The sequence below is a fragment of the Eretmochelys imbricata genome, chromosome 1 (genome assembly GCF_965152235.1).
Source record: "Eretmochelys imbricata isolate rEreImb1 chromosome 1, rEreImb1.hap1, whole genome shotgun sequence".
Classification (NCBI taxonomy): domain Eukaryota; kingdom Metazoa; phylum Chordata; order Testudines; family Cheloniidae; genus Eretmochelys; species Eretmochelys imbricata.
This window is the reverse complement of record NC_135572.1, coordinates 43,549,542-43,573,057: the sequence shown is the minus strand read 5'-3', so window position 1 is coordinate 43,573,057 and position 23,516 is coordinate 43,549,542. Positions and strand designations below refer to the sequence as shown.

At 48.0% G+C, this 23,516-nt stretch overlaps 1 protein-coding gene across 2 annotated transcripts in view; it reads left to right on the top strand.

The window, feature by feature from the left end:
* The window catches only part of SACS (sacsin molecular chaperone), a 70,583-nt gene that overhangs the window by 27,177 nt on the left and 19,890 nt on the right, over positions 1 to 23,516 (top strand). Inside the window, exon 5 of one of the 2 annotated variants that reach the window (XM_077809401.1) lies at positions 6,266 to 6,292. The exons of the other annotated variant lie outside the window; for it this stretch is intronic. Within the exon in view, the coding sequence (XP_077665527.1) occupies positions 6,266 to 6,292 (27 nt within the window). The remainder of the gene's footprint in view (positions 1 to 6,265; positions 6,293 to 23,516) is intronic. 2 annotated transcript variants of the gene reach the window in all.

Genomic DNA, 23,516 nt, shown 5'->3' with positions numbered 1-23,516 from the left:
GGCCTCCCTCTGGAGGTCCAACAGACTATACAGGACTTGCCATTCAGTGGCTCGGGTCTCGTCACAGAACAGGTGGACTTTAGGCTCCATAGTCTCAAGTACTCTAGAGCGACCTTAAAGTCCTTGAGGCTTCATATGCTGGCCTTGCAAAGGAAGCATTTTAATCCTCAGCCCCTGCCTTACTTCTACCCCTCTCAACCGAGGCAAGACTACAACAGGAGATGGGGTAGAAGTAATAGGGGAAGGCCTCCACAATCCTCCTCCACCCAGGGCCGAGGCTCAGCGAGACAGTCGCCAGCTCCCAAGAAAAACTTCCAAAGGTGCGCCTGGGTGCAATGCACCAGTCCTTATCCCGGATCCTTCCCCTCCTTTCGTGAACCGTCTATCCCATTTCTGTGGGTCCTGAGCAAGGTAGAATTGGGATATTCTCTCCAATTCTGTACCCTCTCACCCACCTTTCCCATCCCTCTTCAGGGACCCTTCTCACAAGCGGCTTCTAGTGCAGGAGGTGCAAACACCCTACAACTCGGGGCGGTAGAAGAGGTACTGATGGAGTTCAGGGGTAGGGGATTCTATTCCCATTACTTCCTAATCCCCAAGGCCAAAGGTGGGCTCCAGCCTGTTTTAGACCTGTGAAACCTCAACAGATTCATGAAGAAGCTGAAGTTTCACATGGTCTCCTTGGCTTCCGTTACTCCCTCTCTGGATCCAGAGGACTGGTACACCATCCTCGACTGGAAGGAAACTTTCCACTCATGCCAATTATCTGGCAAAGTGGAAGAGATTTTTCATTTGGTACCTCCAGAAAGGTACTCCTCCATTTCAATCCTCAGTTCCCTTTATCCTGGACTACTTACTTCACTTGAAACAAAAGGGGCTGGCAGTCTTGTCAATAAAGGTGCACCTGGCGGCAATTTCAGCTTTCCAGACCGGCTCAATAGGCTGCTCAGTGTTTGCTAACCCTATGGTTGGCCGTTTCCACAAGGGGTTGGACAGACTGTTCCCCAAGTAAAGCAGCCGATCCCTCCATGGGATCTTAACCTGGTGCTCTCAAGGCTCATTGGCCCTCCCTTTGAACCCCTAGCAATGTGCTCAGTGCTCTACCTTTCTTGGAAAGTGGCATTCCTAGTGTCTATAACATGAGCCAGGAGGGTGTCTGAGCTCAAGGCTCTGATGTCCGAGCCCCTTTATACTGTGTTTTATAAGGACAAGGTACAATTGCAGCTGCACCCAGCTTTCCTCCTGAAGGTAGTTCTGCAATTTCACACAAATCAGGATATCTTTCTGCCAGTATTCTACCCTAAGCCACACGCCAACGACAGGGAACACACGCTCCATTCCCTGGATGTCAGACAGGCTTTAGCCTTTTACATCAAGCAAACAAAGACACAGCTCTTCACCTCTGTTGCTGAAAGAATTAAGGGTATCCTGTTTTGTCCCAGAGAGTTTCTTCTTGGATCATAAAAAGAAAAGGAGTACTTGTGGCACCTTAGAAACTAACCAATTTATTTGAGCATAAGCTTTCGTGAGCTACAGCTCACTTCATCGGATGCATAAAGTAGAAAGTACAGTGAGGAGATTTTATATACACACATACCATGAAAAAATATACATTGTATGGAGAGTGATCACTTAAGATGAGTTATTACCAGCAGGAGAGTGGGGTGGGGGGAAAGAAAACCTTTTGAAGTGATAATCAAGGTGGGCCATTTCCAGCACATTTCCAGGAGTTAACAAGAACATCTGGATCATGGTATTTATCAGAACATGCTATGACCTAGCAAAGATTCTGGCCCCAGCATTGACAGAGCATTCCACAAGAATGCATGCTTCATCTGCAGCCTTCCTGGCGCAGGTTCCCATTCAGAACATCTTCAGGGCAGCGACGTGGTTGTCTGTCCACACCTTTACCTTGCACTACGCCATCACACAGCAGGCTAGAGACGATGCCACATTTGGTAGAGCTGTGCTACAGTCTGCAACTCAGTGAACTCCGACCCCTGCTCTAGGGGACTGCTTGGGAGTCACCTACTCGGAATTGACATGAGCAATCACTCGAAGAAGAAAAACAGTTACATATCTTTCGTAACTGTTGTTCTTTGAGATGTGTTGCTCATGTCCATTCGAAGACCCACCCGCCTCCCCTCTGTCAGAGTATCTGACGAAAAGGAACTGAAGAGGCGGGACCTATATACATCGCCGTAAGGGTGCTACTCCAGGGGGCTTCACAGCCAACCGGACGGGTGCAGCTAAGGAAAAAACCTTCCAATGATTGTGAATGTGGTGTGCACACACCTACTTGGAATGGACATGAGCATCACATCTCAAAGAACAACAGTTATGAAAGGTAGGTGACCGTTTTTTCCCCACTCCAGTTAACATGTTTGAATGTGTGTGTGAGTTCATATGTAAACAGTAAATAACAGTACCAGCCTTTTGGTTATGGTGGACATGCCCAGGCCTCACATTCTGTAAGAGATTAGATTAATAGATTTTAAGACCAGAAGAGACCATTATGGTAAGCTATTCTGATATCCTGCATAACAGAGGCCAATAATTTTCACCAAAAAGAAAAGGAGTACTAGTGGCACCTTTGAGACTAACCAATTTATTTGAGCATAAGCTTTCGTGAGCTACAGCTCACGAAAGCTTATGCTCAAATAAATTGGTTAGTCTCTAAGGTGCCACTAGTACTCCTTTTCTTTTTGCGAATACAGACTAACACGGGTGCTACTCTGAAACCTGTCAATTTTCACCAAGTGATTCCTGTGTCGAGTTCATAAGTTATGGTTAAGCTACAGCGTTTCTTTTAGAAAGAAGTCCAATCTTGATTTAAAGACTTCAGGTGACAGAGAATCCACCACATCCCTAGATAAATTGTTGCAGTGGTTAATTAACCTTACTGTTAAAACTTTGTGCCTTATTTCTAGTCTGATTTCATGTGGCTTCAGGTTCAAGCTATTGGATCTTGTTATGCCTTTATCTGCTAAATTAAAGAGCCCTCTACCATCAGAAATCTTCTCCCCCGTAGGAATTTATAGGTTGGTCAAGTCAGCTCTTAACCTTCTTTTGGATATATTAACTAGATTGAGCTTCTTTAATCTCTTATTGTAAGGGAGGTTTCTCAGACCTTGAATCATTCTTGTAGTTTTTTTCCTGTAGAGCTCGGTAAATAACTGAGTTTTTTGATTGGCTGGCAGTTCTGAAAAATTGTAAAAATAAAATAAAAACAAATTGGGTTGCATTGAACCCAAACTGAAAATTCCCCCAAAATTTGGCTAACCAAAATGGTCTACAATTTTTTTTCAGTCAAAGTGGTTTTTTGGACCTGGGTTAGATTGACAAAATGGGGAGGAAGTGGTGGTACTTCTCTTTATAACTATAGCCCCATGGTTAGTTCATTCACCCGGGATATGGAAGACCTGGATTTTATTCCCCTCTCTACTTGATGTGGAGAAGGGATTTGAACTTGAGTCTCCTTCCTCTCAGGAAAATACCCTAACCACTAGGCTATGAGAGATTCTGGGGTGGGTCTCTCTCAAGCTCTTCTGTTGAAGCAGTTCCACTGTGTGTTAATCAGTCACTGGAGCAGGAAGACTGGAATCTAGGTTTCACACTCCCAGATAAGTGTCCAACAATTCTAATTCTCTCTCTGGATGAGTATTCAATTACTTATATATGGTGGAACACTTTCAACAGGAGAGACTGAGAGAGACCTGCCCAGCAGGTCCTGCCTCAGCAGAGGGGGGCTAGACTAGATGACCTGCTGAGATCCTGTCTGACCCTACATTTCTATGATTCTATATCCCATATCCTAGTGGTGGGAAGTGGGAGAACCAAGTTCAAATCCCTTGTTCAGATCAGGAAGAGAGGGGAACTGAACCTAGGTCTCCCAGATCCTGGCTGAGTGCCCTAGCTGTTGGGCTAAAGATTATAAGGGAAGCTGAATTTTTTTTTCTGGATGACTATTCAGAAAATTCATGTAAAATTCATGAATTGTTTCAGGTCAACTCAAACTGTATTTTTCAGTGAATAAGCTATTTGTGAAAACATTTCATCTTGTTCTACTTTTCTGAACCCTTTCCAATTAATCAACTTTTTTTTAAGGTGTGGACACCAGAACTCGACCTGGTATTCTAGTAATGGTCACAGCAGTTTGCTGTCTTTGATATTCTTCATCTGTCTCTTCTCCTTGACATCCTCTATTCTTTTGGCTTCCTTGACTTCTGGACTCTTGTTTTCTCTAATTTCTTTGGTTGACTTTTCACCATTTCCTTTGGTAGCTCTTCCTTCTCCTCTCACCCCCTGAGTTGAAGTCCTCCAGGGTTCCATCCTTGGGTGACCTGCACCACTTGCATGGGTTTAATGATCACGTCTCTTAATATTTTCAAATGTAGCAGAAATAGAAGAGATTTACAGACCGGTGACAAAATGATTAACAACTTGGCAAAATTTCTGTACGAGGAGAGACTGGAAAGATTGGGACTGTTTAGTTCACAGAGGAAATAAGTATGAGAGAATTATTAATAAGATAGCTATACAAAGTAATGTGTATGTTACAGAGAAGGTAAATCAAGTGCTCTTATTTACCCCTTTCTCATAATACAAGAGCCAAAGGACAGCCAATGATAATGAAAGCCTGGAAATGTAAGATTGATATAAGGAAATATTTCTTTATACAACGCATATTTAGCTTGTGGAACCTGTTCCTACTAGATTTCATTAAAACTAAGAGTTTGGCGGGAGGTAGGCAGATGTGACTGCTACTTATTCTGCTAAGACATGCTTGTTTTACTTTTGCCTCATCCTCTAACTTCACCAAAAAATCCTGTTTCAACTATTTGTTGTGTTATATTGTAACCCTGATTGTAGATTCTTTGGAGCAGTGACTATTTTTAAATAAGTATTTGTACTGTGCTCCTGTCTTGATTGGGATTCTAAGGTGCTACTATAATATAAATAATAATTGGTGAGATATGAGAAGAATTAAACATTTTATATGGATGAGAACATCCACAGTTACGTTCGATGGTTTAAAAAAATTAGAAGTAGAGAAGAGGGAAGGTGGCCACAGGAGGACCTGTGGTCTGGGAGAAGGACCCAGGGTAAAACCATCATCATGGTTACCTCCACGGGGACTCGAGGATGAAGAGCTGAAGTGATGATCAAAGGGGAACAGTCTTCATTCTGTTCCCCAAAACTTTCCACAAGGCTGGTGAGAAAAGCTGGAATAGCACCCAGAGGAGCCTCCCCCTCTCCTCTACCCCATGATCGAACCACAATACTACAAATTTAGTATCTCCTTTAATTTTCCGTTGATCTCCAAATATCAAGCTGAAGAACGCCCATCCCTTCATACAGTCCCATTACTGGCAGATGCACTTTTTAGGTTTTTTAAAGCAAATTTGCTAGGACTGAAAAGGAGATGATACATTTTAGATGGGTAAACATCTACTGTGTAAAAATGAGGATCAGTGGCGATATTTTAACATATGCTAATTGCTACAATTATAATCACAGATTTACAGGTGCAGAGACAAAAATCCATGGGTTGCGTGAGGACACTTCGAATAATGGTTCACCTAATTTTGTAATGCTATCAAATCTGTATCTCTCCTGATTATTGAATTGAAAATTTTTTGCAATATGGAAATTATTTGCATCATTGCAGTTTTCTGACTCTTTGTGTGATGCATTACCATCATCTTTTACACCCTTGGTTCTTATTTTCAACCAGGCCACCAGATATTTAGCAGTTCTCCTTTCTAATGTTTATCCTACTAGTATTGCTGCAGAGAAAACATATGAACATTCTTGTACATGAATATTATGGGTAGACTTCTTCTGTAGAACTTTAAATCCCTTAGATCATTCTTCTGAACTCTAGAGTGGCCGACTTTGCTCTTCATGCTCTTTTGCCATAAATTACTTTTCTTTCTAAGGCATTTACAAGATCATAATGTACACATGATACTGTAAGACCTGTTTATTTCTCTTTTGGCTGGTTCTAAAATCCCAACTGTCAAGAATTTTCCCCCAGGTGACTATACAAATATACAAGAAACATGTTCTTATATTTTCTTTCAAAAGGTGGGGTGGAGGTTCTACACTGGTGTTGCACAGAAAGATCCAAATCCACTTTCACTCCATAAAGCATTTTCTTTTATTGTAAGAGGCAGATTGTTACTTTTATATTTAGCATGATCATGTGTAAATTACTAGCATTTTGAATGTTTTCTGAAAAATGGATTTGATTATATTCTAGCCCACCAGCTTCTCTGGGGATTTTCAGGTAGGATTACTGACTGAATATTTTGCTGGATTGAAGTGTGGCGTTTGTGTGGCTTTGATGATTAAATGTTTCTCTGACTCAGCTTCCATATAAACAGAAACTGGATAACTTACACAATTAAACACAATTGGCAAAAAACAGAACAAAAAAGCCTAATAATTGAGAAGATGATAGTGTTAGGACTCATTGCATAGAAGAAATAACATTTTAATGAATTTATATTGATTTATATTTAATGATTTAATTGATTGATATTTAATGATTTAATTGGGGATCGGTCCTGCTTTGAGCAGGGGGTTGGACTAAATGACCTCCTGAGGTCCCTTCCAACCCTGATATTCTATGATACTATGATTCTGTATTCATTAATTGATGCAAAATTGTTAAAATAAACCAGGGCATCATGTGAAGATTTTCAGAATTTCTAAATGGTATCAAATTTTTATTCTATAAAATTGGCAAAATAATTTGAAATGTCAATATCTGAGCTACATGTTTAAGGTGTGAGGACTGTACATTCTAGGAGCTGCATGCAATTAAAGAATTAATTGGAAGTAGCTATCAGCTGGAATACTTTAATCATTAATCAACAGCATGAACATTTGTTTCTTGTATTAACTTTTTATGTTCAATAAATATTTAAGAGCTTGCACTAAAATAATAGAATTTTGGTTTTGATTTTAGGAGAATTTCCCCCTCCCTGGCCATCTGCCTTAAGTTTCTATCCCTTCTGCTAGCGCCACTGCCTCTCTCAATACTGCAGCACCAAGGAAGGGGGGGAGTAGCCTTTGACAGCCTGGAGGAGGGAAAACATACTGCTTCCAAACATGTTTTGTTACCCAGTTCCAAACTAGGAGGCAAGTAGTTGGTGGTGGTAGTGTCTCTTTCCCTCTAACCCTCCACGTTGAGACTTTGAAAGGAGGTGGAAAGAAGTGGGGTTTTAAGCTTTTGCTGATCACATTGATAACCCCACCCTGCAGGATCAGATTCTCCTCTGAGATTATGGGAGATGGCTGAAAAGTAGGCAGTCTTGCAATGGCACACAGAATTTAAAGACCCATATTATCATACATGTATGTACAATTTATATTCTCATCAATATTCAATTCTGCATGACTGTTGTAACAGCTTCATGCTTATCAACAAAGACAATTATATGGCAACATACTTGGTTTACCTGTACCTATGGGCATTTCAAAGGTAGACAAAGGGATTCTGCTAGCCCATATACTATTATGTATGACTGTATGTATTCTTCCTGTTGTAATCAATAACACAGAAACAGTTTTGTCAGAATGGAAGTAGTTCAACTTTATATACATATTATGGGTGCCTTAGAAATACCTCAAAGATATCCTCAGCACTGAGAGGGCGTGATAGTTATTGCATTATCCATAGTAAATGTTACATAGGAAAATGTAAAAAAGATTGTGCTTGATGTTGAAAAGAAAATCTCTTTTTTTACTGAACATATTAGACACACCATCAACTTGAAAATCAGTGGTGCTTGAAAATGTTGTACTTTCTGTATGCAGTATTGTACCTCATCCAGTGTACTTAATGCCCCATTAGCAATATGTGGGTGAAACCAGACAATCACTATGTGCTTGAATGAACTCACACAAGAAAATGATAAAAGACCATATCACTTGTGGGTGAAAACTTTTTACTGGATGTATCCCACAGTTCTTCTTCAAGTGCTTGCTCATATCAATTCCAATTAGGTGTGTGCACGCTGCGTGCATGATCATCGGTGTATTTTTACCCTAGCAACACCTGGTGGGTCGGCTGTGGAGCCCCCTGGAGTGGTGCCTTCATGGGGCTGGATATATACCGCAGCCGACCCGGTGCCTCCTCAGTTCCTTCTTACCACCCGTGACAGTCGTTGGAACTGTGGAGCGCAGCATAGCTCTCCTCCACTCTCCGTAGCTTTTTGCTTCCCGTTGTTAGATAGTTGTTATAGTTGTATAGTTAGTATAGTTGCAGTAGTTGTTATAGGGATAGTGATAAGTTTAGACTTAATTTAGTGGGTTGGAAGGGGTCCTTCCCCTCCTCCCTGCCTGCCGCTTGGGCTCGTGCCCAGGGCTCCGGATTTCAAATCTTGCTCAGCCTGCTCAAAGCCTACGCCAACAGGAGACCCGTACGACACCTGTTTGAAGGGCCTCAGGGAGTCTCACTAGGCTGACAAGTGTAGGATCTGTAAGATGTTCAGACCTTGGACCAAAAAGGAGCGGGACTTTAGACTCAAGCAGCTCCTTATGGAGGCGGCCCTTAGCCCTGACCCTCCATCGGTGCCGGGCGCTTCAGTGCGCAGCGCCCCGGCGGCAGCATCAGGTACTGCACTGCAGATGGACTCTGATAGAGGCCCACGGCACCAGCCCTCTCCGCCACCACAGCCAGTACAAGTGACCCGGCACCGTTCTCTATCTCCGGGCCAGAAGAGACAGTGCAAGCCGGAGACGACTGTCCCATCTCAACAGTCACCAGCACCTCCTATACCAGCACTGGAGTCGTGTCCAGCACTGGAGCAACCGAGGGTACAAGCGCCAATATTGGCGCCATTGACTCCGGCACCGAGAGAGGAGCCGTGGAGTCCAGTGCACACAGGCTCCCTGACTCGGACCGTGGTTGAGCCCCGGCTTCTGTCAACAGTGGAGACGTTTGCAGTGGCACGAGACCTCATCGCCCTCACAGAACCGGCATCATCCCAGACTGCGGCACCGCCTCTGACTGGTGCGGTACCATGTAGGGGCAAGCCAACCCTAATACGTCCGCCATCTCCGCGCATGCAAACACGGCACCGGTTCTGGATCCGGTCCTGATTCCGATGCCGCTCGCAGTCCCTACACCCCTCGCAGTCCCAGCGCCGGTCATACTTGCACCATCAGTCGTACTCATGGCACCGATCTGGCTCTCAGCACAGCTCTGGACAATGGTACTGTTCAGGCTCCCGATCTTGCTTCCAGCACTGATCAGAGCGCCAATCTCCTTCCCGGAGCTGATCCCGGCACTGCTCCCGCAGTGATCGTCGTCACGGTCCAGATCTGGATCCCGGTACCGGCCCAGTCATCAGCACCGATCTCAATCCCGGTACTGCTCTGCAGCCCCTCGCCGGCACCGCTCTCCAGCAACCTGATATCACTCCACACCGCACCCTGGAGAGTCGATGCAGGCACACTCCGCACTGCCTTGGCCCTCGCGTTCTGCTTCACGATCGTCACAGTCCGAGGGTGGCTCGCGCTCAGCCTACCCTGTTCCAAGTCATGGCGAGGGTGATGTGGGTCACTGGCAGGAGGAAGGCCAATTCACCCTAATCAGGAGCCTTCACAATGGTCCTTCTCGACCCTGTGGGCGTACCACCAAGCCCAAGGGGTTCCGTCAGGGGCCTCCCGCTCAGCCCACTCAGAACCCTGGGTGCCAGAGGCCACCATAAGTCGTCGTCCTCCAGGGGGTATGGAAGCGACTGCACCTATCCCAGCGCAGGCCCCAGACCCCAGTGTAATGGATCCTGGACAACAGGACCCTTCACAGCAGTTTCTGTCACAGGATCCCCTGGCCCCTGTGGCATCCTCCTTGTCCTCTCCAGACAAGGCAGTGGCAGGGACAACAATCTCGGGTCCTCCCCCAATAGACCTTTGTGCCCACCAAGACCTTCTACATAGGGTGGCATGTAATGTGAACCTCCAAGCTGAGGAGATAGTGAAGTTGGAGGACGCAGTGGTGAACATCCTTTCAGTGGAGGCCCCATTCCAAGTAGCTTTGCCCATTCTTCGCACCATCCAGACCAATGCCAAGACAATCTGGCAAACCTTCGCCTCCATCCCACCGACGGCCAGAGGAGTGGAGAGGAAATACTTTGTCCTCTCCAAGGACTATGAGTACCTTTATACTCACCCTCAGCCGTGTTCACTAGTGTTGGCCTCGGTGAACGAAAGGGAGCGGCATGATCAACAGGCTCTGGTGCCCAAATCGAAAGACGGCAGGCGTCTCGATTTGTTTGGGTGCAAGATTTACTCCTCAGGGGGGCTACTGCTCAGGGTCGCGAACCAACAGGCGCTCCTGAGCCATTATGACTATAATTCGTGGAGCTCCATGTTGAAATTTAAGGAGTTAATTCCTCAGGAGTCCAGGGATGAGTTTGGGGCCTTAGTGGAAGAGGGCAAACAGGTGGCTAGGGCGTCCTTTCAGGCCTCCTTAGTACCTTCCATAAAGACAAGGTACAGGTGCGACCTTCCCTCCTAAGGTAGTGTCAGCCTTTCACCTCAACCAGGACATCTTCCTTCCGATCTTCTACCCGAAACACACACTACTTGACGGGAGCAACAGGTGCACTCCCTCGATGTTCGTAGGGCTGTCGCCTTCTATATTGAGCGCACGAAGCCGTTTAGAAAAACAACCCAGCTCTTCATTGCCGTGGCTGACCTGATGAAAGGCCTCGCGGTCTCCTCATAGCGCATCTCTTCCTGGATCACGGCCTATATCCGTGCTTGCTAAGACTTAGCCTGTGTCCCGACCACGTACCTCACCGCCCACTCCACGAGGGCTCAAGCCTCATCAGCCGCTTTCCTGGCCCAGGTTCCAATACAGGAGATCTGTAGAGCTGCCACTTGGTCATCGGTACATACCTTTGCCGCTCACTACACGATAATTCAGCAGTCCAGGGGCGATGCTGCATTTGGTTCAGCGGTTCTTCACTCCGCGTATCTCACTCTGACCCCACCACCTAGGTAAGGCTTGGGAGTCACCTAATTGGAATCGATATGAGCAGGCACTTGAAGAAAAGACAGTTACTCACCTTTGTAACTGTTGTTCTTCGATATGTGTTGCTCATATCCATTCCAAACCCGCCCTCCTTCCCCTCTGTTGGAGTGGCCAGCAAGAAGGAACTGAGGAGGCACTGGGTCAGCTGCAGTATATATCCAGCCCCATGAAGGCGCCACTCCAGGGGGCTCCACAGCCGACCCACCGGCTGTTGCTAGGGTAAAAATTCTCCGACGATCGTGCACGCAGCTCGCACACACATAATTGGAATGGATATGAGCAACACATCTCGAAGAACAACAGTTACAAAGGTGAGTAACCGTCTTTTCCTTGGGGTAACTTCCGTAGTCCTGTCTATGCTAACAATCTGCAGTGCAATCTATTGCAAATGGAAGTCACGCCTCCCTTGGCAAAAAGCAGCAGCTCAGGTCAGTGTAAACATATTGTCTTCTGAACTCCGATTTGCAAGAGAGCCTTCAGGGTTTTCAATGGAGACTGCTCTGATGAAGACTTTTGCAAAGTGAGCTGCTTCCTGGTCATGTGAGCTCAACCAGATTTTGGTGAATCTGTGGTATAAGGCCAGTAAAACTGTGGACTTCAGCAAAAGCATAAAGAATAACCATGCATACCAGCAGATAGCTAAAAAGCTGGCAGCTCAGCAGATTTTCCAAACAGGTGATCAATGGAGGGAGTGAATTAAAAAGTGAATTAAAAAGGCTAAAAAGTGAATACAGGAAAACCCAGGATAAGAGTCACATCTCGGGCAACTCGCAAACAACATGCCCATTTTATGATGACTTTGACCAGGTCCTGGGTACTGCACCCACTACAGAGCCAACTGTACTTCATGATGACCTGGTGAGCTGTGACAGAGCGCTGCTGGCCCCTGAATCCGGCCTGGGGACTCATTGCAGCCAGCAGCAGGCTTCCAGACAGGATCATGAAGTGACTCTCTTAATGCAACCAGTTGCAGAGCAGGCTGTAGATCAGGATCAACAGAAAAGCTCAGTCCCTATGCAAAGGAGCTGTTTGAACCCTCCCTACTCCTGTGGAACAATGCACTGCTGAGAACCTGGTGGAGACAGAAGTCTCTCCAGAGCCTGGTAAGTGTATGATTCAAATTAAAAGTTTATTACTGTAATGGGATTGATTTGTGATTAAAGAGCAATGCAAAAACACTAAGCCCCAGTTAATAGCGTTTGGACACTAATGATGGATTGTATCACAGTGTCTAGGAGTCCCCATCTTCCCTCTCCCCACCATGTGGCGTTCAAAATGGTGTATTGGAATTTCAGACTTTTAAACACAGCTGTATTTTAACTGTTAAGACAAAGAGATTTTCTACAGTCATTTGTGTTTTCCTTTGAGTGTTTGGAAATTTGCCACTTTGCAATCACTCCTCCTGGGTCTGTGCAGCTGCCTGTAAATAGTAAACTGAGTGTGTGTGTTTGGGAAACAGTATTCTTCTTCAAGTGCTTGCTCATGTCAGTTCCATTCTAGGTGAGTGTGCGCCCACTTGTGCGGCTGTCGGAGATTTTTGCCTTAGCGATTTCCCTTGCCTTGTGGCGACCTCTTGAGTGCCATGCACATGTCGGTATATTAGGCGCTGCCGGCCCTACACCCTCGCAGTTGGTTCTTACTGTCCATGGTGGTTAGTCGGAGCCTCTTTCCCTTGCCTAGCAAGGGTTAGTGGCTCTTCTACTTCGCTCGAGCCTTAAGGCCTTGTAAATAGTTTGTTTACAGTAGTTAGTTAGTAAGTAGTTCTTAAGCAGTGTAGTCAGAGATAGAGTCTCAGTGGGGACTTTGACCCAGGCGGGGTATGCCTCATTGTCTCTGGGTTTTAAGCCCAGCTCTGACTGCAACAAGCCTATGCCTGTTAGTGACCCTCATAGCAGCTGCCTCAAGTGCTTGGGAGAATCACATGTGAAGGGTAAGTGTCGCATCTGTAAGAACTTTCGTCCCAGAACTCAGAAAGAGCAAGACATCCATTTAAGGGCCCTCCTCATGGAGGCTGCTCTCTGTCTGGTATCCAAGCCTTCCTGGCCGGATTCTGCCCCAGCACCTTGGCCTTGGTGCGCAGCACACCCCCAGCACCAGGCTGCACCCGGTACTACTCCCCATTGCCGGTGCCTAAGAAGTGGTTGAAGAAGAGCGATTCCCCAGCGCCGAGCAAGAAGGGCAAAGGACCTAGTTTGGGCCACCAGCCCACACCGGAGCCACATGGGTATGCCCCCCCCGAGGGATCTGCCACTGACTGTGGTGACAGGGCCAACGCCTTCCCAGGATGTCCCAGCACCCGTAGAGCAGAGGTTCTACCAGTGTGTTGTCACTGTGTGTGTCGCAGGTCACGGCAAGGGCTCCTGGCGAGGGCAAGCCAACTGTAAAGACCCCCCCAGAGAGCAGACAAATGACGATGGTCTCCAGAGACGAGACAACGTTCTCCATCTCCATGCCCCAGGTCTCCATCTTCTGTGGGACGTCCAAGATTGCCGGCACCGTGATTGCAGTCTCTGCCCTCTCAACGTGGGTTGCCTAGAGGAAGGCACTGGTCACCATATTGCTGGCACCGATCATCCTTCTGCTGGCTGTCCCCTTCGTGCAGATCCCTGTCTCCCAGACAGTAGGAGTGGTCTCCGTTGAAGTGTCAGTCCCTCAGGCCCCAGCACCTATTTACCTACTCGAGGCACTGGTCTCCCGCTGCAGTCCCCTTCGTGGCCATTGGAAGGTGATTCCTCCGGTATGGAAAGGGAATTCAGCCCTTCACTGCAACAGCTCTGGCGCCATTGGGCACCTGATGCTGTGTCGACTTGCACAATGCTGTTGTGGCAGCAAGGCTAGTGGCTGGCACAGTGGGCCTACTGATGCTGATGCCTCTGTCAATCCATTCTTTGGCCGCTGCCTCGAAGCAGCAACCAACGGCACCAAGCTTGGTGCATGAGGCACACTCAGAGGTCGGGGTAGAGGAGTGAGCTCCCACCCCAAAATCCTCTTCCCCTGTGGGGATGATGCCCTGGGACCTCCCCAGGTGACCCAGTCATCCTCCTTGTCCCTGGATGAGGCGGTGGTGGGGCCCTCTCTCGCCAGTCCGCTGGACGATTTTAAACAACTCAGGCTCTGCGTCGTAGGGTGCTACGAACTTGGGCTTGGAAGTGGAGGAGATGGCTGACATCCCATTTAATGCGCTTTCTGCTTTTACCACCATCCATGTTGTGCTAACATTCCACAATGGGGTCCTAAAGATAGCAAAAGCGCTTTGGTAAACTTCTTCTTCCAGCCCTCCCACCTCCAAGAGGGCTGAGAAAAAGTATTTAGTCCCGGCCAAGGGGTTTTGAATATTTGTATACCCACCCTCTTCTGGACTTACTGGTCATCTTGGCAGCCAATGAGAAGGACAGACAGGGGCATATCATTTTGATCCCAAAAAATAAGGAAGCCAAGAGGCTGGATCTTTTTGGAAGAAAGATTTATTCAACAGCCAGCCTTCAGTTACAGGCGGCTAACCACCAGGCTCTTTTGGGGAGGTACAACATCAATTTATGGGACTCCGCTCATCCCTGGATTGCTGGCTGAGCCCCAAATCAGTGCTGGAGGGAGTTCCCTTTGCGGCCCTATCCCCGTTGCTGACCCTGGTTTCCGATGCTTCGGACCTGGGTTGGGGAGCCTACCTAGTCGAGCTCAGCACGCAAAACCATTGGTCACGGGATAATTTGTCCCTCCACATGAACGTCAGAGAGCTCAAAGTGGTTTGCCTGGCCTGCCAGGTTTTCCTGCCCCATGGGAAGGGCAAAGTGGTGCATTCCTGACAGACAATACCATGGTGATGTATTACATGAACAGACAGGGTTGAGCCAGGTTGTTGGCTCTTTGTCAAGAAACTCTCTGCCTTTGAGAAGTCTGTGTGCAGCATGCCCTCCATCTGGTAGCTGCGCATCTGCCCGTGGCCAGGAACATGTTAGCAGATCGCCTCAGCAGAACCTTCTTAGTTATAGATAAGTTTCAGTTGGGGGTTCCTCCCCCTGCCTGCGTTTCCCCTCCTGGGGACCAGGGCATTCCTTGGTCTCAGGGTTTCAAACCGTGCGGGTCGTGTCTGAAGCCTATGCCAAAGGGAGACCCACACAACTCCTGTCTGAAGTGCTTGCGGGAAGCCCATCAAACGGATAAATGTAAGAACTGCAGTGGCATCTGACCAAGGACCAAGAAGGAGAGGGACTTTAGGCTGAAACTACTCCTTATGGAGTCAGCCCTTGGTCCCTAGCTGGCACAGGTGGTGTCTGACTGGCCTTGGTGTGAGTGCGGAGTGCACTGGCCTTGGTACGAGAGGCTATGGCACCGAGAAAGGACTTGGGTTCCAGGGACCCTCGTCACCGCCATTCCCCGGTGCCGAAGACCTCCTCTGGTACAAGTGCCCAGCACAGCTCCCATTCATCGGTGCTGCACAAGAAAAAGAAGACGGACAGCGGTCGTTCTCCCACTAAAGTAGTGGAGTGAGGAGGCACCAGCAGGGTATGTCCCATGCTAAGGTATACTGCTCCATCTCTGACTCAGCCTGCACCAGTTGACTCCGGCCTCACAGGGAGGTCTGTCAAGTCCGGTTCTAGTCCACTCTGCGGTGAGGGAGTGTTGAGAGGAGGACCCACTTTCCCTCTATGCTGGACACCTTTGCGGCAGCTAGGGACCCCATAACGATGATAGAGCAGTCCCCCACACTGGCATGGGCACCACAAAGAGGCATGGTGCCCTCTTGGGGATAAGCTGATGATGATGAGGCACCTCTTGCCCTCACCCTGGCACTGCTCCCTGGCACCATCTCGCTCTGCACCACCTTGGTCGCCAAGGTCAGAGTCGGACTTGGAAGCAGAGTTGTACACCTCTAGGCAAAGCCGACTGTTAGGGGGCTTATTCCTTTACCCACTTACTTCCCTGGTCCTTCTCGCATGAACAGAGAGCAACAATACCCGAAGTCCAAAGGTGCAAACAATTTGATGTTTATTGGGGTGAACTTCCAGCAAGCATGATTCCAGTTTCCTTCCTTAGTGTCCCCCTTCCCAGCTCTGACACCACAGAGCCTTACACCTGTGTCCCAGTTCCCATTCCTGCCCTTAGCCAAACCTGATTCCAATTTCCTTACCCCCATTCCCTGTTCCCATCTCCCCCACCCACACATCCACCCCCCCACTTCCTGACTGACTGCAGACTATATAGTAAAACTTGAGTTCTGCTTAGCTATACCTTAACCAATCATTTTACTGAAATTTAACTAACCAATCCTAACATATTGTAACATGATTATGTAACCAATTATATCCCACCATCTTAATTAGTTTACACCCAGCAAAATTAATTATACAGCAGATAGGAACAATCACAGAACCAGACAGAGATTATCACAGACAGACAATAGCAAAGTGGGAACTATAATGACAAAACAACACAGAAGTGAGGATTTCACATCCTGGTATTGATAAGTGAGTTCTTGCCAGACAGGATGCTATCAAATTAAGTTTCCTTTTACATTTTCTAGGCACTTCCCTTTCTCTGGAGGTGATAGGCATTATCAGGACAGGATTGTATTCCTAACAGCCCAATAGCACCTTATTTCAATGTGACTAGTTTGGAATGTAAGGATGTGACCGTTGGCTTCCTAGCTTATGGCTGCCTCTGCTGCTTGGCCAAAGGCCTTAGCCTAAGAACAGGGCCTCAGACTGTCACAGTAAGAGAAGGCTCTTACATTGGCAGACAGTGATTTTGATTCTTTCTTTTATACCTCTATAACTAGCCAAGTGATAAGAATACACCTAAATTCTTCGAGTACAGGCCTTTACCGACAGGCCTAAATATCTATATCCTAACACCGACACGGCTCAAGACAAGAGGAAGGGCAACTGCTATCCATTATGTCCTGACCTCTGCTGTGGCAGGTGCCTGCTCAATGGCCCTTCTGGACCCCTGGGGCCTACCACCAAGCCTTGCGGCCCGGGTTCAGATCCTTATCGGTGGCTTCGGAGGCACAGGTCCCTTCATCATCAACGCTGGTAGCTCGGGAACCTCTTCAAGGGCAGGAGATGGGCATGCAGGTTGGCACCGAGACTGTTGGGAGACCTGGCACTGGGATCAGTATTGAGACGGGCACAGGCCCAGAAACCAGAATCACTCCTGGCATTGCACAAGGTGTTTTGGTGCAAGGGGATCCTCGCAAACCAGAGGGTCAGGAAGACCCGGTGTCCCCGCAGGCATCTTCCTCATCCTCCCTGGATGAAGGGGTGGCGGGCATTTCCACCACACTGCCATGGACAACAGGAAACACCAACAGTTTCTCAGGAGGGTGGCTCAAAACTTAAGCATGCAGTCAGAGAAGGTGTTGGAGAAGACTGACCCTATGGTTGACATTCTGGTCCCTGAAGGTCCTTCAAGGCTTTGTCCCTTATTAAGACTATCCATAACACCACTAAGGTCTGGCAAACACCCACCTTTCTTCTCCCCAACGGTGAAAGGGGTAGAGAGGAAATATATTGTGCTCTCCAAAGGGTATGAGTACCTGTTTACTCATCTTCAGCCAGGTACTCTGGTGGTGGGGGCGGCCAACCAGAAGGAAAGGCAGGGGCAACTGGGGCTGACTCATAAATCCGAAGAGGCAAAGAAGTTGGATTTCTTCAGCAGGAAGGTGTATTGTACCGCGGGGCTTCAGCTTCGCATTGCCAACGAGCAGGCAGTCTTTAGCCTCTATAGCTATAATTCCTTGAACATGGTGTCCAAATTTCAGGAACTGCTTCTGGCGGACTCCCATTTGGAGTTTGTGGCTGTCCTGGAGGAAGGCAAGGTTGTCACAGGAACCTCCTTACAGGCCTCGCTGGACTCGGTGGAGTCAGCAACCTGTACGATGGCAACTCCGTGAGGCGGAGCTCATGGCTTCAAGTATCGGGACTCTCGCAAAAAGTCCAACACACTATTCAGGACTTGCCTTTTGACTGTTCAAGACTCTTTTCAGAGCAGAAACTAGGCCCCACAGCCTGAAAGACTCAAGACAACACTGAAGTCCCTGGGGCTTCATACGCCAGGCCCCCAAAGAAAGCCATTTAAGCCACAACCCGTCCTTCGCTTCTCCTCAGCTCTTCCTAGGCAGGACTGTAGCTGGAAGCGGGGCAGGAGTAATAGGCAGAGGCCCTCTCAGTCCTCTTCTAACCAGGGCCAAGGCTCAGCGAGGCAGCCCTCACCCTCCAAACAAACTTTTGAAGTTACGCCCACGGGTGACACACCAGTTCAGATGCTGGATCCTTCCCCTCTCTTTGTGAATCGTCTGTCTCATTTCTACCAGGCCTGAGCTCAAATCACCTCAGACCAGTAGGTCTTGAGCACAGTAGAATTGGGATATTCTGTCCAATTCTGTTCCCTCCCACCTTCCCACCCACCTTCCCTGTCCCTCTTCAGGGACCCTTGTCACGAGCAACTTTTAGTGCAAGAGGTGCAAATGCTCCTACAACTCGGGGCGGTAGAGGAGGTCCCTCTGGAGTTCAGGGGAAGGGGGCTGTACTCCCAGTATTTCCTAGTCCCAAAGGCCAAGGATGGACTCAGGCCTATTTTAGACCTCTGAAACCTAAACAGATTCATAGAATCATAGAATATCAGGGTTGGAAGGGACCTCAGGAGGTCATCTAGTCCAACACCCTGCTCAAAGCAGGACCAATCCCCAGCTAAATCATCCCAGACCGGGCTTTGTGAAGCCTGACCTTAAAATCTTCTAAGGAAGGAGATTCCACCACCTCCCTAGGTAACGCATTCCAGTGTTTCACCACCCTCCCAGTGAAAAAGTTTTTCCTGATACCCAACCTAAACCTCCCCCACTGCAACTTGAGACCATTACTCTTTGTTCTGTCATCTGCTACCACTGAGAACAGTCTAGATCCATCCTCTTTGGAACCCCCTTTCAGGTAGTTGAAAGCACCTATCAAATCCCCCTCATTCTTCTCTTCCGCAGACTAAACAATCCCAGTTCCCTCAGCCTCTCCTCATAAGTCATGTGATCCAATCCCCTAATCATTTTTATTGCCCTCCGCTGGACGTTTTCCAATTTTTCCACATCCTTCTTGTAGTGTGGGGCCCAAAACTGGACACAGTACTCCAGATGAGGCCTCACCAATGTCGAATAGAGGGGAATGATCACGTCCCTCGATCTGCTGGCAATGCCCCTATGTATACATCCCAAAATGCTATTGGCCTTCTTGGCAACAAGGGCACACTGTTGACTCATATCCAGCTTCTCGTCCACTGTAACCCCTAGGTCCTTTTCTGCAGAACTGCTGCCGAGCCACTCGGTTCCTAGACTGTAGCGGTGCATTGGATTCTTCCGTCCTAAGTGCAGGACTCTGCAATTGTCCTTGTTGAAGCTCATCAGATTTCTTTTGGTCCAATCCTCTAATTTGTCTAGGTCCCTCTGTATCCTATCCCTACCCTCCAGCGTATCTACCTCTCCTCCCAGTTTAGTGTCATCTGCAAACTTGCTGAGGGTGCAATCCACTCCATCCTCCAGATCATTTATGAAGATATTGAACAAAACCGGCCCAAGGACCGACCCTTGGGGCACTCCACTTGATACCAGCTGCCAACTAGACATGGAGCCATTGATCACTACCTGTTGAGCCCGACAATCTAGCCAGCTTTCTATCCACCTTATCGTCCATTCATCCAGCCCATTCTTTAACGTGCTGGCAAGAATACTGTGGGAGATCGTGTCAAAAGCTTTGCTAAAGTCAAGGAACAACATGCCCACTGCTTTCCCCTCATCCACAGAGCCAGTTATCTTGTCACAGAAGGCAATTAGATTAGTCAGGCATGACTTGTCCTTGGTGAATCCATGCTGACTGTTCCTGATCATTTTCCTCTCCTCTAAGTGCTTCAGAATTGATTCCTTGAGGACCTGCTCCATGATTTTTCCAGGGACTGAGGTGAGGCTGACTGGCCTGTAGTTCCCAGGATCCTCCTTCTTCCCTTTTTTAAAGATGGGCACTACATTAGCCTTAATGAAGAAGTTGAAGTTCCACATGGTCTCCACTGGCTTTCATTATTCCCTCCCTGGATCTGGGGGACTGGTATGCTGTCCTCGAGTTGAAGGACGCGTACTTTCACATGTCCATAATCCTGTCCCACAGATGGTTCTTCAATTTCGTGGTCAACAATACCCACTATCAGTTTATGGTCCTCCCCTTCAGTCTCTTGGTGGCCCCTTGGATGTTCACCAAGTGCATGGCAGTCGTGGCAGCCTTCTTGCGGAAGCTGCAAGTGCTGATATTCGCATACCTAGAAAACTGGCTTATCAAGGCTGCTCCCGGGCCCAAGTGGAGGACCACATGAGTCTGGAACGGACAACGTTCCACAGTCTCAGCCTCATTCTGAACATAGAAAAGTCAACCATAACCCCCACTCAGAGGATAGAGTTTATCAGAGCTCTCCTAGACTCTGGTCAGGCCAGGGAATTCCTCCCGGAATCTCACTTCCTCGCCATGGTCACCATCATAGAGGATCTCAGAAGATTCATCACTACTATGGTGCGAAATTGCCTGAAACTGCTTGGACATATAGCTGCCTACACATATGTGGTACAGCATGCCAAGCTGCAGCTCCATCCCCTTCAGGCTTGGCTAGCCCGAGTATACAGGCCGAACCAAGGCCGCCTAGACAAATTGGTCACACTTACTCCTCCAGTCCTTAAGTCCCTCTGGTGGTGGCTTGACCCCAGAGCAATATGTGCGGGAATACCCTTCTCCAGGCCTCAACCATCACTGTCCCCAGTCACAGATGCATCGGCAATGGCATGGGAGGTGCATCTAGGAAGACTCAGGATGTAAGGTCTCTGGTCCTAGGCAGAACTTTTGCTACATATCTACTTCAGGGAGCTGCAGCAGTTTGCCTCGCTTGCAAACCCATCTACAAGGCAGATGTGTATTGGTATTAACAGAAAATACCACAGCAAAGTTCTGTATAAACAGACAGGGTGATGTTCATTCCTCTCTCCTGTATCAGGAAGCCCTCAAGCTGTGGGATTTCTGCATTACCCACTTGATACGTTTGGAGGCATTGTACCTTCTGGGCTCGCAGAACAAATTGGCCGATCACCTCAGCAGGTCCTTTCATGGCCACGAGTGGTCCCTCCACCCGGATGTCGCCATCAACATCTTCCAAAGGTGGGGAATTCCCCAGCTAGACCTGTTTGCGACATGGCACAACAGGAAGTGTCAGCAGTTCTGTTCTTTCCTGAGTCACAGCCCAGGCTCGCTGGCGGATGCCTTTTTCCTCCCTTGGAAGAGGCATCTGCTATATGCATTCCTGCCCTTCCCGCTCATTCACAAGGTCCTGCTGAAGGTCCGACAAGAGGGTGCATCAATAATTTTGATAGCACCAGTGGTTCACCACGCTTCTAGACCTGTTGGTGGACATGACTATAACTCTGCCCCGGGTCCCGGACTTGATCACGCAGGACCATGGCCACCTCCAACATGTCAATCTAGAGTCTTTCTGCCTCATAGCATGGAAACTCCATGGCTGAATGCGTTAGAGCTTGCATGCTCAGACTCAGGAGGTTCTCCTTGGCAGCGGAAAGCCATCCACTCTGGCCACTTATCTGGCTAAGTGGAAGAGGTTTTGGATTTGGTCACTGCAGAAGAGCACTCCTCCATTCCTTCATCCTGGACTATTTACTTCACCTAAAACAGCAGGGCCAGGCAGTATCGTCAGTAAAGGTGCACCTGACCGCTATTTCGGCTTTCCATCCCGGCTCAGCTGGATGGTCAGTATTTGCTATCCCCATGGTTGGCCGCTTCCTCAAAGGGCTAGATAGACTGTACCCTCAAGTTAGGCAGCTGATTCCCCCATGGGATCTCAACCTGGTGCTCTCGAGGCTCATGGGCCTTCCCTTCGAACCCCTAGCAACATGCTCTCTACTTTACTATTGGCATTCCTTGTGGCTATAATTTCAGCCAAGATGGTGTCTGAGCTCAGGGCCCTCACGTCCGACCCCCCCTTATACTGTGTTTTATAAAATAAAGTGAAGTTGTGGCCACACCCAGCTTTCCTCCCGAAGGTAGTTTCACAATTTCACATGAATCAGGACATTTTTCTTCCAGTGTTCTTCCCTAAGCCACGTGCTAATAACCGGGAATGGATGCTCCAATCCCTGGATGTCAGACGAACGTTAGCCTTCTATATTGAGCGGACAAAGCCGTTTTGGAAATCGACACAGCTATTCATTGCAATTGTGAAGCAGATGGAGGGGCTCTCAGTGTTGGCCCAAAAGATCTCTTTGTGGATCATGGCTTGTATCTGGGTGTGGTACAACCTAGCAAAGATACTGGCCCCAGCTTTAACAGCACACTCCACAAGAGCACAAGCTTCATGTGCAGCATTCCTGGTGCAGGTTCCTATTCAAGACATCTGCACGGTGGCTACATGGTCGTCTGTTCACACCTTTCCATCTCATTATACCATTACACAACAGGCGAGACGATGTCGCATTTGGCAGAGCAGTGCTGCAGTCTGCGAGTCGGTGAACTCTGACCCCTTCTCCTAGGGATTGCTTGGGAGACACCTACTTGGAATCAATATGAACAATCACTCGAAGAAGAAAAAATGGTTACCTACCTTTCGTAATTGTTGTTCTGCGAGATGGGTTGCTCATGTCCATTCCAAGATCCACCCACCTCCTCTCCATCAGAGTATTCGGCAAGAAGGAACTGAAGAGGTTGCGGATTGGCAGGGACCTATATACACCACCATGAAGGCGTGACTCCAGAGGGCTCCACAGCTGACCTGACGGGTACCGCTATGGGAAAAACCTTCTGGCAATCATGCACGTGGCATGCACATACCTACTTGGAATGGACATGAGCAACACATCTCGAAGAACAACAGTTATGAAAGGTAGGTAACCATTTTTTCTTGGATCATAGCCTACATCCATTACTGCTGTGACCTGGCGAAGGTGCCTCCACCAGCGACCATGACTGCCCACTCAACTAGGGTGTAGGCTTCGTCAGCCGCCTTTCTGGCCCAGGTGTTGATTCAGGATATCTGCAGGGCCTCTACCTGGTCATCTGTCCACACATTTAGGTTTCATTATGCGCTTACCCAGCAAGCCTGAGATGATGCTGGCTTCGGCAGAGCAGTGTTGCAAACCACACGATTGTAAACTGTGAGCTGCCTCCAGGGATATTGCTTGTGAGTCATATAGAATGGAATTGACATAAGCAAACACTCAAAGAAGAAAAAACCGTTACCTACGATTTCAAGATGTGTTGCTTCTGTCCACTACATTACCCGCCTTCCTGCCCCTCTGTCAGAGTTGCCGGCAAGAAGGAACTGAGAGTGCATAGGGCCAGCGGCGCCTTATATACCGACAGATGAGCATGTCACTCAAGAGGGCACCACAGCTGACCCTGTGGATACTGCTAAGACAAAAATCTCCAACAGCCGTGCA